Source organism: Balaenoptera ricei, chromosome 4 (assembly GCF_028023285.1).
Source record: "Balaenoptera ricei isolate mBalRic1 chromosome 4, mBalRic1.hap2, whole genome shotgun sequence".
NCBI lineage: Eukaryota > Metazoa > Chordata > Mammalia > Artiodactyla > Balaenopteridae > Balaenoptera > Balaenoptera ricei.
This window is the reverse complement of record NC_082642.1, coordinates 69,932,688-69,953,138: the sequence shown is the minus strand read 5'-3', so window position 1 is coordinate 69,953,138 and position 20,451 is coordinate 69,932,688. Positions and strand designations below refer to the sequence as shown.

At 35.9% G+C, this 20,451-nt stretch overlaps 1 protein-coding gene across 10 annotated transcripts in view; it reads right to left on the bottom strand.

The window, feature by feature from the left end:
• Positions 1-20,451, bottom strand: part of NAALADL2 (N-acetylated alpha-linked acidic dipeptidase like 2) — a 1,495,600-nt gene that overhangs the window by 643,087 nt on the left and 832,062 nt on the right. For all 10 annotated transcript variants that reach the window (XM_059922024.1, XM_059922026.1, XM_059922019.1 and 7 more), the window contains one exon: positions 17,348-17,621. In XM_059922024.1, the coding sequence (XP_059778007.1) occupies positions 17,348-17,621 (274 nt within the window). The remainder of the gene's footprint in view (positions 1-17,347; positions 17,622-20,451) is intronic.

Below are 20,451 nucleotides of genomic sequence, written 5' to 3'. Positions count from 1 at the left end.
CTTCTAAACATATTACAAACCCAGTTTATGTCTCTAACAGACCCAGTTTGGTATATTATTACATTCGTGTTTCTGGAATTTGAATCATTTTACAAGATGCTGCAAAATTAATTTCCTTAAGGTTCAACAACAATCATACTACTCTTAGATGTGAAAACAACTCAAAGATTCTCTACTGTTATCCAAATTAAGTACAAAGTTCACAATGCACAGCTGTTCAGGATGTGCACATATCCAGCTGTGAATGACAGCCCCCTGGGTTATGCAGGATACAACCTATACAACCACCTATACCACTGTGACATTCAAGACTTTAGAATATGACACCAAACAACTATTTCTGTCACATATCCCACTACTCCCCTAGAGTTATGTTTCATATCAATATTTCTCATTTTTAAAAGTCTCATTTTATTAATGTAAAAATTGTATGCCTTCTTGGAAATTTTACTGGGAATCCTATGATTTGGTGACGCCCATCCCACACTTTGAAAAGTACTGCCCTGAGGGTTCCATCCAGCATACTCCTACAGCCAAGAGGATTCCTTTTGGCTTTACTTTCTGGAATTTCTATTATTAAAATAATAGCTGTTATGCTTTCCAGTCATAAAATTATAATACTAAATGTGCTGCTTCAGGAGGGAGGACCTTCAATATGGCGGAGGAGTAAGACGTGGAGATCACCTTCCTCCCCACAAATACATCAAAAATACATCTACATGTGGAACAACTCCTACAGGACACCTACTGAATGCTGGCAGAAGACCTCAGACTTCCCCAAAGGCAAGAAACTCCCCACATATCTGGGTAGGGCAAAAGAAAAAAGGAAAAACAGAGACAAAAGAACAGGGATGGGACCCGCACCAGTGGGAGGGAGCTGTGAAGGAGGAAAGGTTTCCACACACTAGAAGCCCCTTCACTGGCGGGGAGAGGGGGTGGGCAGGGTGGGGAATCCTTGGAGCTGCAGAAGAGAGTGCAGCAACAGGGGTGCAGACAGCAAAGCAGAGAGATTCCTCCATAGAGGATTGGTGCCGACCAGTACTCACCAGCCTGAGAGGCTTGTCTGCTCACTTGCCAGGGCAGGTGGGGGCTGGGAGCTGAGGCTTGGGCTTTGGAGGTCAGACCCCAGGGAAAGGACTGGGGTTGGCTGCGTGAACACAGCCTGAAAGGGGCTAGTGCACCACAGCTGGCCGGGAGGGAGTCTGGGAAAAAGTCTGGAATGGCCAAAGAGGCAAGAGACCATTGTTATGGGGTGCACGAGGAGAGGAGATTCAGAGCACCACCTAAACGAGCTTCTGAGACAGGCGTGAGCTGCGGCTATCAGCACAGACACCAGAGACAGGCATGAAACGCTAAGGCTGCTGCTGCTGCCACCAAGCAGCCTGTGTGCGAGCACAGGTCACTCTCCACACCGCCCCTCCTGGGAGCCTGTGAAGCCCGCCACTGCCAGGGTCCCGTGATCCTGGGACAACTTCCTCAGGAGAACACATGGTATGCCTCAGACTGATACAACGTCATGCCGGCCTCTGCCTCTGCAGGCTTGCTCCACATGCTGTATCCGTCCTTCCCCCCAGACTGAGTGAGCCAGAGCCCCCGAATCAGCTGCTACTTTAACCACATCCTGTCTGAGAAAAGAACAGAGGCCCTCAAGCGACCTACACACAGAGGTGGGGCCAAATCCAAAGCTGAACCCCAGGAGCTGTGCAAACAAAGAAGAGAAAGGGAAATTTCTCCATGCAGCCTCAGGGGCAGTGGATAAAATCCCCACAATCAATTTGATGTACCCTGCATCTGTGGAATACCTGAATGGACAACGAATCATCTAAAAATTGAGGTGGTGGACTTTGGGAGCAACTGTAGACTTGGGGTTTGCTGTATGAAACTGACAAGTTTCTGATTTTTATGTTTATCCTAGTTTAGTTTTTAGCCCTTGTTGTCATTGGTGGATTTGTTTATTGGTTTGGTGGCTCTCTTCTTATTTTTTCTTTTTTTAATTACTTTTTAAATTTTTTATATTAATACTTTTAAAAAATATTTTATTTTGATAACTTTATTCATTTCATTTTATTTTTTTCTACCGTTTTTTTTCTCCTTTTTCTTCTGAGCCATGTGGCTGACAGGGTCTTGGTGCTCCGGCCGGTTGTCAGGCCTGAGGCTTTGAGGTAGGAGAGCCGAGTTCAGGAGACTGGACCACCAGAGACCTCCCAGCCCCATGTAATAACAATCGGCAAGAGGTCCACCAGAGATCTCCAACTCAGTGCTAAGACCCAGCTCCACTCAACAACCACCAAGCTCCAGTGCTGGACAACTCACGCCAAACAACTAGCAACACAGGAACACAACCCCACCCATTAGCAGAGAGGCTGACTAAAATCATAATAAACTCACAGATACCACAAAACACACCACTGAACATGGTCCTGCCCACCAGAAAGACAAGATCCAGCAACATCCACCAGAACAAAGGCACAAGGCCCCTCCACCAGGAAGCCGACACAACCCACTGAACAACCTTAGCCACTGGGGGCAGACACCAAAAACAATGGGAACTACAAACCTGCAGCCTAAGAAAAAGGAGACCCCATACAGTAAGTTAAGCAAAATGAGAAAACAGAGAAATACACAGCAGATGAATGAGCAAGGTAAAAACCCACCTGACCAAATAAATGAAGAGGAAATAGGCAGTCTACCTGAAAAAGAATTCAGAGTAATGATAGTAAAGATGATCCCAAATCTTGAAACTAGAATGGAGAAAATACAAGAAACGTTTAACAAGGACCTAGAAGAACTAGAGAGCAAACAAACAATGATGAACAGCACAATAAATGAAATTGAAAATTCTCTAGAAGGAATCAATAGCAGAATAACTGAGGCAGTAACACAGTAATAGAAGGGGACTTTAACACCCCACTTTCACCAATGGACAGATCAACCAAAATGAAAATAAATAAGGAAACACAAGCTTTAAGTGACACATTAAACAAGATGGACTTAATTGATATTTATAGGACATTCCATCCAAAAACAACAGAATACACTTTCTCCTCAAGTGCTTATGGAGCATTCTCCAGGATAGATCATATCCTGGGTCACAAATCAAACCCTGGTAAATTTAACAAACTTGAAATCGTATCAAGTATCTTTTCTGACCACAACACTATGAGACTAGATATCAATTACAGGAAAAAACTGTAAAAAATACAAACACGTGGAGGCGAAACAATAGGCTACTCAATAACCAAGAGATAACTGAAGAAATCAAAGAGGAAATCAAAAATACCTCCAAACAAATGACAATGAAAACATGACGACCCAAAACCTATGGGATGTAGCAAAACAGTTCTAAGAGGGAAGTTTATAGCATTAAAATCCTACCTCAAGAAACAAGAAAACTCTCAAATAAACAACCTAACCTTACACCTAAAGCAATTAGAGAAAGAAGAACAACAACAAAAAAAAAAACCCAAAGTTAGCAGAAGGAAAGAAATCATAAAGATCAGATTAGAAATAAATGAAAAAGAACTGAAGGAAACTATAGCAAAGATCAACAAAACTAAAAGCTGGTTCTTTCAGAAGATAAACAAAATTGATAAACCATTAGCCAGACTCATCAAGAAAAAAAAGGGAGAAGACTCAAATCAACAGAATTAGAAATGAAAAAGGAGAAGTAACAACTGACACTGCAGAAATGAAAAGGATCATAAGAAATTACTTCAAGCAACTCTATGCCAATAAAGTGGACAACCTGGAAGAAATGAACAAATTCTTAGAAAAGCACAACCTTCCAAGACTGAACCAGGAAGAAATAGAAAATATAAACGACAATCACAAGCACTGAAATTGAAAGTGTGATTAAATATCTTCCAACAAATAAAAGCCGGGGACCAGGTGGCTTCACAGGTGAATTCTATCAAATATTTAGAGAAGAGCTAACACCTATCCTTCTCAAACTCTTCCAAAATATACCAGAGGAAGGAACACTCCCAAATTCATTCTACAAGGTCACCATTACCCTGATACCATAACCAGGCAAAGATATCAAAAAAAAGAAAACTACAGGCCAATATTTCTGATGAACAAAGATGCAAAAATCCTCAACAAAATACTAGCAAACAGAATCCAAAAACACATTAAAAGGATCATGCACCATGATCAAGTGGGGTTTATCCCAGGAATGCAAGGATTCCTCAATATACGCAAATCAATCAATGTGAAACGCCATATTAACAAATTGAAGGAGGAAAACCATATGATCATCTCAATACATGCAGAAAAAGCTTTTGACAAAATTCAACATCATTTATGATAAAAAACTCTCCAGAAAGTAGGCATAGAGGGAACATTCCTCAACATAAAAGAGACCGTATATGACAAACCCACAGCCAACATCGTTCTCAGTGGTGAAAAACTGAAACCATTTCCACTAAGATAAGGAAGTCAAGGTTGCCCACTCTCACCACTATTATTCAACATAGTTTTGGAAGTTTTAGCCACAGCAATCAGAGAAGAAATAGAAATAAAAGGAATCCAAATTGGAAAAGAAGAAGTCAAGCTGTCAATTTTTGCAGATGACATGATACTATACATAGAGAATCTTAAAGATGCTACCAGAAAACTACTAGATCTAATCAATGAATTGGGTAAAGTAGCAGGATAAAAATTAATGCACAGAAATCTCTTGTATTCCTATACACTAATGATGAAAAATTTGAAAGAGAAATTAAGGAAATACTCCCATTTACCATGGCAACAAAAAGAATAAAATACCTAGGAATAAACCTATCTAAGGAGACAAAAGACCTGTATGGAGAAAACTATAAGACACCAATAAAAGAAATTAAAGATGATACAAACAGATGGAGAGATATACCCTGTTCCTGGATTGGAAGAATCAACATTGTGAAAATGACTATACTACCCAAAGCAATCTACAGATTCAGTGCAATCCCTATCAAACTACCAATGGCATTTTTCACAGAACTAGAACAAAAAATGTCACAATTTGTTTGGAAACGCAAAAGACCCCGAATAGCCAAAGCAATCTTGAGAAAGAAAATCGGAGCGGGAAGAATCAGGCTCCCTGACTTCAGACTATACTACAAAGCTACAGTAATCAAGATAGTATGTTAGTGGCACAAAAACAGAAATAGACATCAATGGAACAGGATATAGAGCCCAAAGAGAAACCCAGGCTCATATGGTCACCTTATCTTTGACAAAGGAGGCAAAGATATACAATGGAGAAAAGACAGTCTCTTCAATAAGTGGTGTTGGGAAACTGGAAAGCTACATGTAAAAGAATGAAATTAGAACACTCCCTAACACCATACACAAAAGTAAACTCAAAATGGATTAAAGACCGTAATTTAAGGCCAGACACTATAAAACTCTTAGAGGAAAACATAAGCAGAACACTCTATGACATACATCACAGAAAGATCCTTTTTGACCCAACTCCTAGAGAAATGGAAATAAAAACAAAAATAAACAAATGGGACCTAATGAAACTTAATAGATGTTGCACAGCAAAGGAAACCATAAACAAGACGAAAAGACAACCTTCAGAATGGGAGAAAATATTTGCCAACAAAACAACTGACAAAGGATTAATCTCCAAAATATACAAACAGCTCATGCAGCTCAATATCAAAAAAACAAACAATGCAATCCAAAAATGGGCAGAAGACCTAAACAGACATTTCTCCAAAGAAGATATACAGATTGCCAACAAGCACATGAAAGGATGCTCAACATCACTAATCACTAGAGAATTGCAAATCAAAACTACAATGAGGTATCACCTCACACCAGTCAGAATGGACATCGTCAAAAAATCTACAAACAATAAATGCTAGAAAGGGTGTGGAGAAAAGGGAACCCTCTTACACTGTTAGTGGGAATGTAAATTGATACTGCCACTATGGAGAACATTATGGAGGTCCCTTACGAAACTAACAATAGAAGTACCATATGACCCAGCAATCCCAGTACTGGGCATATACCCTGAGAAAACCATAATTGAAAAAGAGTCATGTACCACAATGTTCACTGCAGCACTATTTACAATAGCCAGGACATGGAAGCAACCTAAGGGTCCATTGTCAGAAGAATGGATAAAGAAGATGTGGCACATATATACAGTGCAATATTACTCAGCCATAAACAGAAATGAAATTGAGTTATTTGTAGTGAGGCGGATGGTCGTAGAATCTGTCATACAGAGTGAAGTAAGTCAGAAAGAGAAAAACAAATACTGTATGCTAACACATATATATGGAATCGTAAAAAAAAAAAATTGGTTCTGAAGAGCCTAGGGTCAGGACAGGAATAAAGACACAGACATAGAGAATGGTCTTGAGGACACGGGGAGGGGGAAGGGTAAGCTGGGATGAAGTGAGAGAGTGGCATGGACATATATACACTACCAAATGTAAAACAGAGAGCTAGTGGGAAGCAGCCACATGGCACAGGGAGATCAACTCGGTGCTTTGTGACCACCTAGAGGGGTGGAATAGGGAGGGTTGGAGGGAGACGCAAGAGGGAGAGGATATGAGGATATAAGTACACGTATAGCTGATTCACTTTGTTATACAGCAGAAACTAACACAACAATGTAAGGCAATTATACTCCAATAAAGATGTTAAAAATAAATAAATGTGCTGTTTCAACGTATAGCATATCTACGTTGAGGTGTTGATAAAATGTTAGTGGTGGCAAATAGTGAAAGAATGGAGATGAAGAATCCAGACGTCTCACTTCCCACCCTTCTCAGTCAGAGCTATAACGTACTTTAGCCAATTGTATACAAAGCGCCTCCACAGAAGACTCATTTGAAGAACATGTGAATAACAAGAGATCGGTAAAACTAACTATTCAAGGAAACATTTCTGGCATGAAATATTTCCTTAGCCATTACCTTCATCTGCTTCTATAAAAACTTTACTAATACTTTAAAACCCATTTCAAATGTTACCTCCCTGAGGAATTATATTTACCTGTTGCCCAATTATATGTGAACTTATCTTTTTACTTTGATTCCCACAGTGATCTGTTTCTGCCTCTCTTAAGACTCATCTCTTTATGCATATATGTGTCTATCAGTTTCAATTTCAATTACAGGGTAATTTCCTCAGTAAAGGGTCCATCACACATCCATTCTCACCCTGGTGTCCTACATACATTGTTGGCTTATCTGTCTTGAATTGAAATGATTACAGTTTACAGTATCTCCCTAAAGTTAAGCTATACTTTCAAATGTATTTGCCAAGAAAACCTAATTGTTAAAGTTACTTGTGTCAGAATGGTTTTTGATCAAAATTTTGCTCCTATTAAAATGTGATTAAATCAGTGTCTTATTAATTTGATTTTTGAGTCTGCTGATACCATTACCATATAAATATTGACCTACAATTTTAAAGCTCTATTAAATAAATGGTCACATAATATTAATGATCGTATTGTAAAAATGAGAGAATTCATATTTTCCATTTCAACTTTCTAAGTTATCTATTAATTATGATTCACTGATAGCATCTTAAAGCAGAGATATTATTCATTTGGTTATATTAATGAACATACTTTTCATATTTAGGAGAGGTTTGGGGAAAAATCATACTGGTCTGAGAGCATGTAGGCCAGACTATGACTTTTTGTTTGTGTACATACCAGAAAAATATGGCAGTTACTAAAATACCAATTCTGTAAATGACATCAAAAATGGCAATTTCAATTAAAGAGATCTTCAACTCATCTTCCATAAATAGCATATATCAATGATTAAAGCATTTTAACATGTAAGAGGGTTTTATCCCACAAAAATATTCCCCAAAACAGGCATCATTTTATGAATTTATTTTGGTTTATGTACTTTGAGGCTATGCATTAAAAGGCAATATTTACAGAAGTCTCAATGTTCTGACAGTTTGACAGGTGATAATAAAAATTATCTACTGTCTTCAAAGGATGCTTCTGAACCAGGTCCTTTCCAAAAGTCTTTCATATTTACCTTCAAGCAAACTGAAAATCACAGATGCAAGAAAGCACATTGAACTTTTCTGAGACAAATCAATATACAATGATATGATAAAATGTCAAGCCATTTTTTCCAACCATTCTTGTTGCTACAGTGAACCTCTCTTTATTGCATGTATTCTGTCACGCTAGAAAACCGTCCGCTTACCAGTTGGCGTACCATGTTTAATTTATGCCCAAATATCAAGGATTAAGTCACATCTGAGTAGTCTTTGGGAAATGTCAAGTGAACAGGAGTGTAGGTGCTTGTTGAACTATTTACTCTATGTGTACCAGTTTTTCCCTAACACAGAGAGGACTTCCTGACACATAGGAAAGAGTAAATGAGAGGTGCAGAGTGAAAGGAAACTAGCTCTGTTTTAATTTTTTTTTTTTTTACCAGAGAGAAATATTAAGAAGTCTACACATTAATTTTTATTTAAATTTTATACGTTAATTTTTGAACAAAGAACTTAAAAAACAACAATTGTAACAGAAAATCAAATATTTATACTTTGTTAAAAAAGAAAAAGTATCGGCATGACAACAGATGGGCCACATAGAAACAGCTAAGAGGATACTGGTACCCTTTAGAAACAAACATTAAAATACAATTATCTTCTATCCACTGTAAAATATGTGATTAGAAGGAATCATAAACCAAATAATTAGCAATGACTAAAAATCAAAACATCAAAAAGTGACATTCTATAGCATCAAATGTTCTATGGAAAAGTGGAGAAACTATTCTGAGAAGAAGCAACAGAAGAGAATAAACAAGAGAAATGAACAGAATTGTTATTTTCTGTAGTAAGCAAGCTAACTAAAATAAATAGAACAATCACGGAAAGTAGCCAGGTCAGAGAAGTGTTTCTGGGGCCCTCCACCTGCTGGTGGCCTGGGTTCCAAGTTGAGGAACAATCCAGGGCCATGTTTCTCTTCTACCTGAGGTAGCAAAAATTACTCATGCTTATGAAATGATGTATGCCTCGAAATTTTTCAGACTTGACATTTTCAACCAAATCAATCACTCTGAATCCTCCCAGTTTTCTCTAAGAGAGATTCTGAATGTACAGAATATTTGAAAAGCCTGCTTTGACTAAAACAGTAATTTTCTACTCAAAGTCAGAAATGGTAAACCCAAGCAGTTCTCATACTGACAAAATACAGGGTTATCAGAAGTACTATTCAACCAAATACAAATTTTACTTTAGAAATTTACTACTACTTTATGTAATCTAGTTTTTGAATATTCTTCAAATTAAAGTGCTTATGTTTATTAAAAACTTGTAAAATCAGAATAATCTCCCATATTTACTGTTATCCTTTCTAAAAAAATAGTATATTAGTAATGATGAAGAGTTCAAAATTCAAAGATTGTTAGAACTTTCTTAGTTCTTTTTTTTTCAAGTTCACTGAAGAGCTTTCCATCATAGACCTTATTATGAAAACCACAATGTATTAAAACACGAAAGTCAATGCTGCTTCCTCCCACCCTTGTGGCAGATATCACTAATCAATCCTTTCAAACTCCTTCTCAAAACAGTATTCTAGAGTTAAGATGGGGTTGGCATAAGCATCCAGATATATAAAATATTAAGTATTTTAGTATTAAAAAGCTATTAATAATTTAAATAATATTTAGTTATTTAAAATATTTAATTACTAGAACAGCAGAAGAACTAATCAGTTAAAATAGACTCCCAACCGATCAGAAAGGACACCAGCAAGTGTGCTAAACTAGTATATCCCTGGGCTTCCCTGGTGGCGCAGTGGTTGAGAATCTGCCTGCCAATGCAGCGGACACGGGTTCGAGCCCTGGTCTGGGAAGATCCCACATGCCGCGGAGTGACTAGGCCCGAGAGCCACAATTGCTGAGCCTGCGCGTCTGGAGCCTGTGCTCCGCAACGAGAGGCCGCGATAGTGAGAGGCCCGCGCACCGCGATGAAGAGTGGCCCCCGCTTGCCGCAACTAGAGAAAGCTCTCGCACAGAAACGAAGACCCAACACAGCCATAAATAAATAAATAAATAAAAATAAAAAAATAAACAGGAGCTGTTGTTTTAAAAAAAAAACAAAAAACAAACAAACAAACAAAAAAACTAGTATATCCCAACTGAATTCAGCATTAAGCATGAGACACACAATCCATTCTGCTGTCTTCAGTGTAAAAGGTCAGAGAAAGGGATGGCTTGTCAATTTTATCACTTTTTATTACTGTAATATAAACACATGCTGAAAAAATATTTGCTACAATGATATACTAAATGCAATGCTTAATGGCACAGTGAATAATTTATTTTATTTTATTTGTGTACAGTGACCATGTTTTGAAAGCAGAAAAAACAAAGATAAGCCAGAGTAGTCACTTGTCTTGGCATATAGTAATCATTTTTAACAACTTGTGAAATGTTTTATAATCTAACATATAAAGCACATTCATCTAAAGAAGAGAAAATTAAGTTAAAAAGTACTGTAATATAGAAATTTAACCAAAGTGAAGCAAAGTTCTGTCAGGATTACATTTCCATATTTACGTCAGTAATCTCCAAAGTCAACAAGCAAAATAATGCAAACGTGGGATAAGAATGTATACTAGATTAAGAAAACAAATTGTTGGGAAGAAAAAAATACACTCTTTAAGGATTTTCTAGGTAATTTAGAAAAAAAAAAAGATATGCATTAGAGATGTGGGTTGAAGCGTGTGCCTAGGTCTAGGCAAAGTGGAAAAAATTCAGAAGTAGATCAGGGCAAGAGGTGGGTAACGGCAAGAGAGAGATAAGGGCAAGAGGAGGTTCACAGGGAACCCCAGCTGTTGGAAAACTGGAAATTGAATACAGAACCTTAGAGGGAGAGAGACAGAGAGGGAGGGAGGAAGAGAGAGAGAGAGAGAGAGAGAGAGAGAGAGAGAGAGAGAGAGAGAGGGAGGGAGGAAGAAAGAGAGAGAGAGGGAGAGATCACATGCACGCACATGTGTATTATAAGAAGGGTTAAATTCGCCAGGGCTGTTATGATAAAAAGGAGAAAGAAAATCAGTACTTAACCATTTATGTCCTCTGTGCTAGACATTTTACCATGGAGATTACATCAGTTGTTTTCAGTCAATCTTCAGAACATTCATATTTCTCGATATTTCTGCCCACTATACAGATAAGGAAACGGAGTCTAGAATATTTAGGTAACTTGCTAGTTTTCATAGCAGGATGGCACCATGCAGTTGTGTAACTGCTTACCTAATAGCAAGTTTCCCCTGTTAGACTGCCAGCTACATGTGGGCAGCGTCCAAAGCTTTCTTATGGATCATTTTGCTCCTGTGATTGGCATAAAAAAGGGCACTCAGTATATACTTGCTAAATGTTGAGTGTTTCTTGCTACATTAGTGACAGCCAGCAGGCTAAATTCTATATCAGTCAGTTTATCTTTCAGTATCAAATTAAAATACAAGGAAAAACAGATTAATAATCAGAGGGTACTTTATTTAATAAATGATACTCAACTTATTAAGGTAAGGATATTGAAGGAGTTGCAAATTAATTCAAGAGAATTCTTCCTGGAGACCATGAAATTAATATGATAGAATTCTGCTTCCTTTAAAATCAACTATATTAATGTATTGAAATAGTGCATAAACCTAAGGATCAACTTTTGCACAGATCTCTCTAGTTCTGAAAAGACTGAATTTGCAGCGTCCAATGAAATGAGGTAAATCTTACTTGTAAACTGTATACTGGCATTTTATGAAAATTAAACTATATATTAAATCTGTTAAGAAAGTTATGTTATCAAAACATTGTAAGTGGTGTGCTTTAACGTATATTAAAACTAAAAATTCTGACCTAGAATTTTCTGTCAAACAACAATTATGGTGATTCAGAATCTTTAGAAATAACTTTAGTCAAATTAGAAATCTGTAGTCAAACACTTTCTCCCTCAAAATGCTGTATTTCTTCTAATGAAGAGGGAGAAAAATAGTCCATTGTACTTTAACTGTTTAGGTGAATTCAACTGTCTTTGTTGTAAACTTTTATTTCATAAAATAGGCTTTTATTCTTTCCCAGGAATAAGATGTAACCTCCCTAACAAATGTCTCACTATGGACACTATGTTGTGATAGATCACCTTTTTATTTGTAAATGCTTCTCTCTACGAAATTTTAAATCCAGGAAAAATATATACCTTAAATATGTGGAAACTAATCCCATGGACTATCTTGAAAAAAAAAAAAAAGCAGCCGGCTATGAAATTATTTTGCTAACTCAGTTAGTTACTGCACAGAGCTCGTGAAATCAGAAACAGAAGGTCATATTAAACCAAGGGATTTTATGTAGATTTTTTTAAGTGAATCACTTACATACAACTTTGTTCAAAGCCATTCATCTCACATTTGTGCACTGTTGACCAAAAGATGGATTCCACAAAAGAGGGGAGACAAATAAAATGCAAAATCCTTTTCAGCATTGAAAAACTGCTCGAAGCTCACATTTCTTTATTTGTGAGAGAGCAGCCTCACCTTCATACCCAGACAATCATACAATTTCATTCTATTCCTTTAGCTTTCCGATATTTTTATCTGTAACAGGAAGCATTCAGAGCTAAATACATATAGCTTTGCCTTCTGCCATAGCACTGATCATTTTGCCTTTGTTTGAGAATATAAAAAAATAAAAGAGGAAGACAAAGTCTTCCTAGCCGTGAGAAAATAGACATCTGATTACAAGTTATCCAAGGGTTCCATGCAGCGATTATTTTCTCTTTAAGACTTTTTGACAAAATATTTGATGCAGTGTTCAGATTTCATGTGTTAAACTATGTCATGATATTTCACAAAACAGACAAGCAATGCTCTTCAGGCCCAACTTGACATGACTTGCCATTCTGCATTCAAAAATAAAATATTTCATTTATTTGAGCTTTCAGTTTTAAATAAAAAATATGGTCAGGGAATTATATTTATTTTATTATATATTCATACTTAAGGCATTTTCCTCCCTAATGATTAATATTTGTCATGTTAAATAGAAGACAGGAAGATTGTATTGACAATGTGGTAAAAATTTGTACTCCAAATTTTATGATATATAGTTCTGATATTTTCTTAACTTCTCCCATTTAAATGCATCTACTTTATACCAACTACTAATAACAACAATAGCTAACATTTATTGAGTGCTTCTAAGTTCCAGGCCCTTGACATGGTTTCTATCATTTCTTCCTCACAACAATCATTTGAGGTACTATTACTATTCCCCTTATACAGATAAGGACTTCTGAGGCTTAGAGAATTGAAGCAACCAATCCACAGATGTGCAACTGATAAGGAAGGTTGCCAGTCTGGGCTCTTGAACTATGCTTTCTGAGGAATGGGATAGTGAGAAGTGTGTTGGTAACAATATTTCATGCGCAGCTAATGAGCTGTTGAAAATGTTTCTTCATAAAACTGCATCACTTGGTTTGTCTTCCCGATACAAAATAATGCTTAACAGAAAGAAAACTTCAAAATTTATAAATGTATTGGAATAAAAACAAATCCCTTATTCAAAGTAAGAACATGGTAGACCCAATCTGACCAACCTATATTAAATACTAATTGTTCCCTTTGCTTTTCTGTACCTGCACGGGTTTCACAAAGGACAAAAGAAATAACTGAAAAAAAAAAAAAGAAAGAAAGAAATAACTGCACAGGAATTACATAAAGCCATATATTCTACTTATAAAACTGACTAGACATTGCCAGCACTATCAATGTCTTTAACATTATGATGAAATTATAGTTGATATTTCCCTTTAATAAAAATATAAATCACTGTTTACTCCCTGAAGCTAACCTCACTCATGCTAAATTATTTATGTATCCATTTTAATATGTATTTTGCGTCTGACAGGACAACTCTCCTTAGGACCATTTTACTGACCCACCTGTCATTATGATGGGGTAAACAATGTCACCTTTCCAGTGCACAATGAATTACAAAAAGTTGCAAAGTACGCCATCCATCATGCTGGCACTAAGTAGGTTTTCGAAGCAGATCTCAGATATCACAAATGCTGTTTAGACTGTTAGCAGAAAGCAAAAATTGGAAGCTTATACAAAATGGTCATATGATGAATGGACATGACGGCTCTTCAAAGAAAAAGGGCATGGCTCTTCTACAAATAACCTTGTCAAAAGCAAAAGTAGTGGGGAGCTTTGCTGGCACTAGAATAATTCAAGAACTTGTTAATGGCGCTGCCTGATAGAAATTCATGCAAACACAATGTACTCAAAATCAAAAAGTAGGTATGCCTGAATCATCAGCAGCAACCTCTCAAGCTTGATTTGAATTGGGAAATAGTCTGAAGAGACACAGAAAATTCACCAGTGTCCTATTAATTAGAATATGTGAGTTTCAGTAATACACCTATCTAAAACATGTATATAAAATATATGCAAGTATTCTATATGCATATAAAATAGTCACCAAGAAATTGCTTTGCTTTTGAAAATTATAATCCTAATATAGTAAAAGTTTAAAAAGTCAATATCACATTATGTCCTTTATTTATATAAATATTTAAATTATTATGTACTTAGTGTAATAGATTTGAATTATTAACATAATTCTAAAAATACTTATTGCCAGTGTCGTCATCTAATTTGCACGGTTAATTTCTTAAATTATGTTCTTCAAGTACAAAGTGTTTGTTTTATCCATAATTGCATTTTAGTTCCTTTAACATTATTCCCTTCTATCTAGGCCTAATATTTCAAACATGGAATACACTTCTACATCTATAGCTAACTTTATTTCTCCCTTTTAATAGCTATATTATTTAAAATCTTTTTCAGCACTTCTTTATTAAAAATGGTATTTTTTTAATTCAAGTATAGTTGATTTATAATATTGGTTTCAGGTATGCAACATAGTGATTCAATATTTTTATAGATTATACTCCATTTAAAGTCATTATAAAATATTGGCTATATTCCCTGTGCTGTACAATATATCTTTGTAGCTTATTTACTTTATATATAGTAATTTGTATTCCTTTATCTCCTATCTTGCCCTTCGCCTTCCCTCTCCTCACTGGTAACCACTAGTTTGTTGTCTATATCTGTGAGTCTCTTTGTATTTTGTTATATTCATTCACTTTATTTTTTAGATTCCACACATAAGTGATAAAATAGAGTATTTGCCTTTCTCTGTCTGACATTTCACTAAGCATAATACCCTCCAGGTCCATCCATGTTGTTTCAAATGGCAAAATTTCATTTTTTATGGCTGAGTAATATTCCATTGTGTGTGGGCGCCTGTGTGTAAAAAATTACACTGCTATGAACATTGAGGTGGGTGTATTTTTTTGAGTTAGTGTTTTTGTTTTCTTCGAATATATACCCAGAAGTGGAATTGCTCAGTCATGTGATAGTTCTGTTTTTAGTTTTTTGAGGAACCTCCATACTGTTTTCCATAGTGGCTGCACCAATTTACATTCCTACCAAGATAATACTAGAGTTCCATGACTTATGACTTGGCAGACACTTAACTACTTCCATGATTCTATAACAGACCTTGGTTTTCTTTTATATGAAACAAAGAGAAAATTTAAACACTTATAACTGATAAGATAAATGTGTGAAAATCCCTCAGAGATATGGTTACATAGGAATATAAAAAAAAAAAAAATCCAATGTGCCCAGGCGATTATTAAACAGGTACACACGGAGGCAACTGAGACACAAGCTATAGTTCCACGGCTTTTCCATATCACCTCAGTCGGGGAATAATGAATGCTTGCCAGAGGAAATTGGAAAGAAAATAGATGGGGGTGATTCCAAGGATCCACTCAAGCTTCTGGGGTTTTGTTGTTGTTCTGTGTTTTGGACATGTTTTTGTTTAAGGAAGGAGATAACTGTGCTGTACTTGAATCAACCAGGATAAAGAGGAGCCTGGAAATGTGTGGGGCTTATGCAGGGTTGGGAGGCTAAAATACGTGGGGTAACTTTAGAATCTCGACTTGAGACCAAAGTTTCTGATCCGAAGAAAGAATGCTGGCAGTCTCCCTCTATTTCTATTAGTATGCAGGTACTTTTCCATTATTGCCTATCAGACATAGTGTATATTCACCAAGTCAAATCCTGAGTCCTACACCAAAAATATTACAGACATTTAATATTATGTTAACTTTTAATTAATAAAAAGACTTTCAAGGTGGTGCTGGTTATATGCGGTTCTGCTAAATATCAGAGAATGTTACAACACGGAACAAGAACAATGCCAAAGCACTGGTTAGCTGCTTCTCCTCATGCCGCACCCGAAAAAAAATTTTTAAAAATTGGGAACAAGCAGGTATTTCTGCAACGTAACTTTAAGTGATTTAAATTAATCATCTTAATCAGAGTTAATAATAAGTTGGATTCTTAAAAATCTGTGCCAATAATCAACAATCAGAAACAGCATTTCATTCATATAAAATCTATAGAAGAAATCAATAGTTTTATAAAAAAAACTGAATGTGTTTATTCAAATGAGACTTTTCCATGGAGATGGCAAAGTTGCCTATATAAAGGAAACTAGTGACCAATTAAATGCTATGGTATCTGACTGCTCTCTTGTCCTTATCATAGGCTAAGCTCTATCCTCCAAGATTTACATATATTAATTAATTTAATACTCATAACAAGCTTATGAAGCTGGAACTATCATTATCCCCATTACAGAGATGAGAGAACTCAGCCTTATATGCTTAATTAACAGTGGTAATTGGGGAGCTGAGATTTGAAACTAGTCCACGTGGCTCTAGAAGCTGTGCACTTAACCACAATGCCAAAAAACCACCACGTCAAAAAACCAGCTAACCCAGAAAGACTAAAGCAATAATTCACACCTGGTCCCTTGTTTATATTTTCCATCAGAAAGCAGACACACTGTATGTCAAATCTTAAATGTGTGAATAATCACATCAATTTTCCACTTCATTTCTTGTGCGCATACACAATTTCAAAACACAACTGCCTCCGTTTCTATTCTTTCTGTCCACATTGATCTATTAACATTTGCCTCTTCAGAACCAAAGAACGAAATGAACTCACAGTGTGAGGATTAAGCAAAATGTGAACGACTCGGTCACACACTCAACACGTTTAAATTAAATTCTTCTAACATGTTTTCACTTTCAAAATATGACAAGAAAAGGGGCAGGCAATTCAAATCTTCCTTCCCCTTTCCTGGCATCTCCACACTGAGCACATTTAATGGTTATTTTGGTATGTTGCTTCTTGCCAGTTAGTTCAATTTAGATGAAAGCTGTTGTTTTCTAATTTCATTTCACTGTAAATGACAGAGACAAATGGTCATATTACCTTGAGAGTTCCGCTGGCAGAATAGGCTGCATATGAGTAGAGCAGATCTTGGCTGCTGTGTTGTCTGGCTTCTTCGCTGCAAGGCTGGCCATTAGGATGAAAGCACTGGCCACTGCTGCTCAGAGTCACTGAGCTGGGAAAAGTGCCTGGCAGGTTCAGCAGCACAGAGTAATTTACAAACTGTACGTCTTCCAGGCCCAAAGAAGTCCACTGGGTTTTAATCTTCTTTGAAATTTCTATGTCATTTTCACTTTTGTACAGTTGTACCAAATTTCTGAAAGAAATTTAAAAGGCATATTCTAAAAAAAAAAAAGGAAATCTTTGTTCTTTCAAGTTATGGTTGTTCAGTATATGAACCATTATTAATAGATGTGGGATGTGAAAGATGCATGAGACAGGACACTACACAAGAAATTCACAATTTGGTAGAGGTGATGAGCTTTACAGAAATTATACAAAATCAAAGCAGAATGAATTAAACTCAAATTAAGAACTAATCAAGGACCATGGGACTACAGAGAAGAGAATAATTAATACCAACTAGCTCTTTTCTTACTTCTGATCCTTCTATTGACAACAACATAATCTATTTAAAAATCGGCTCCAAAACTAGGAGTCATGTTGATTGAGACACTTCTGCACTATAGTTAATATGATTACATATAAAGCTGTGTGATTAATACACAGCTATTGGTATTTAAAAAATGATTCAGAGGGAACTCTTCTGATACAAATTACATGCCAAATTACATGATGCTATGAACATAATGATAGGCAATAAAATCAGTATATTGTGGTAAAACCAACCACAGATTGTCAAACTAATATGAAGTTAACTTTTGTGTGTGCTTGCTGTCTAGTCTATATATTTATTCCTATACTTGTTCCATAACCCATAATGACACTATTTTTGCTTAGGACATCCTAGAAACCAGACAAGCTCTGTTTAAAACATGCATAGAACCTAGAAAAGCATGAGATATGGGAAATTAAAAAATAAAAATCTAATAAAGTTTTGCTTTGTTTTGGGCTAGAATGCAAAGGAACCAGCTCTTTTTTTGGCAAAAATTTATCTTCCTATAAGCATTGTATTGCTATCCAAACTAATACCTAAGTGGATATTTTACTATAGTTGTCATTTTTGCCCATCAAATTATTTTTGTCACACATACTTATTTTAGGACCCTGTTTATTCAAGAACCCTCAAATGAAACATATTTGAAAAAAGAATAAGAAACAGCCACAATGGAAAAAAAATACATAAGATGGTATAGGAAAGCATTACTGGAGAAAAAAGGTCTGTTGACATAGCTTAAAAGTTGGTGTATACAGGAAGGTACGATGACAATTTACCAGTTGTTTTCTATCTTTTTAAGGTTATTTCTATTCTTTTTTAAAAAAATATCTAATTTGACCAATGATCAGTGTCATGTAAATTTTATGGGAAAACTTATGGGAAGAATTCTACTTTTTATTCAGAATAATACTGGTCAGCCTTGTATTTTTTTTTTTTCTTATTTTGGTGGGGAGGCTTTTTGAGGTATAATTGACAAATGAAATTGTATATATTTAAAGTGTATAACATGATGATTTGATATACATGTATGTTGTGAAGTGATTATCACAATCAAATTAACACATCCATCAACTCACCTTTGTTACTTAGTTGTGTGTGTGTGTGTATGTTGAGAGCACTTAAGATCTACTCTCTTGGCAAAATTCAAGAATACAATACAGTATCGTTAACTATAGTCACCATGCTATACGTTAGATTCTCAGAACTTATTCATCTTATAACTGAAGGCTTCTAATTCCTTGACCAACATCTCCCCATTTCCCTCAACTCCCAGTCCCTGACAACTATGATTCTACCCTGTTTCCAATAGTTTGATTTATTTCTTTTAAGATTCAACATATAAGTGATATGATGCAGTCTCTGGCTTTCTTGGTCTGGCTTATCGCACTTATCACAGTGTTCTCTGAATTCATCTACATTGTCGCAAATGGCATGATCTTTTTTAAGGCCAAATAATATTCCATTGTATATACACACCACTTTTCTTTATCCATTCATCTGTCCACGAACACTTAGGTTGTTTTCCTACTTTGGCTATTGTGAATAATGCTGCAATAAACATGGAAGTGCAGATATCTCTTTTAGATACTGATTTCATTTACTTTGGATATATACAAAGAAGTAGTACAGCTGAATTGTGGTAGTTCTAGATTTAATTTTTTGAGGAACCTCTATACTATTTTCCATAATGGCTCTACCAGTTTACATTCCCACCAACAGTGTACAATTTCACCTTTTCTTCACACCCTCACCAGCATTTGTTATCTAGTCTTTTTGGCAGACCTCCTAACAGGTGTGAGGTGATATTTCATTGTGGTTTTGCTTTGTATTCCCTGATGATGTTGAGAATCTTTAATGTATCTATTGGTTATCTGTATATCTTCTTTGGAGAAATATTAAGGTCCTTTGCCCAGTTTTTAACTGGATTGGTTTCTTTTTTTTTTTGCTATCAAATTGTGAGTTTCTTATGTATTTTAGATATTATCCCCTTATTAGCTATATGTTGGGTATTTTCTCCTATTCCATAGGTTGCCTTTTTATTTTGTTAATCATTTCCTTTGCTGTGCATAAGGTTTTTAGTTTGTTGTAGTCCAACGTGTATATTTTTGCTTTGTGCCTGTGCTTGTTCTCTTATCCAAAAAACAAAAACAAAAAATTGCCAAGACCAATGTCAAGAAGTATTCTTTTTTAGGAGTATTGCAGTTTCGGGTCTTACATTTAAGTCCTTAATCCATTTCAAATTAATATTTATGATGGTGTAAGATAGGGGTTTCTTTTGCATGTGTATATTCGGTTTTCCTGATACGATTTATTAAAGACACTATTCTTTCCCCATTGTGTTCTTGCCTCCTTGGCCAAAAATTAATTGACCATATATATTGGGTTTATTTCTGGGCTCTCTATTCTGTTCCATTGACTGATTTTCTATGATTAATTTGTTTCATTGATCATTTTTGATCAAACAGATCATTGATGTGTTTGGATGACAAAATAATCTTTTGATCACTATAGCTTTGTAATATAGTTT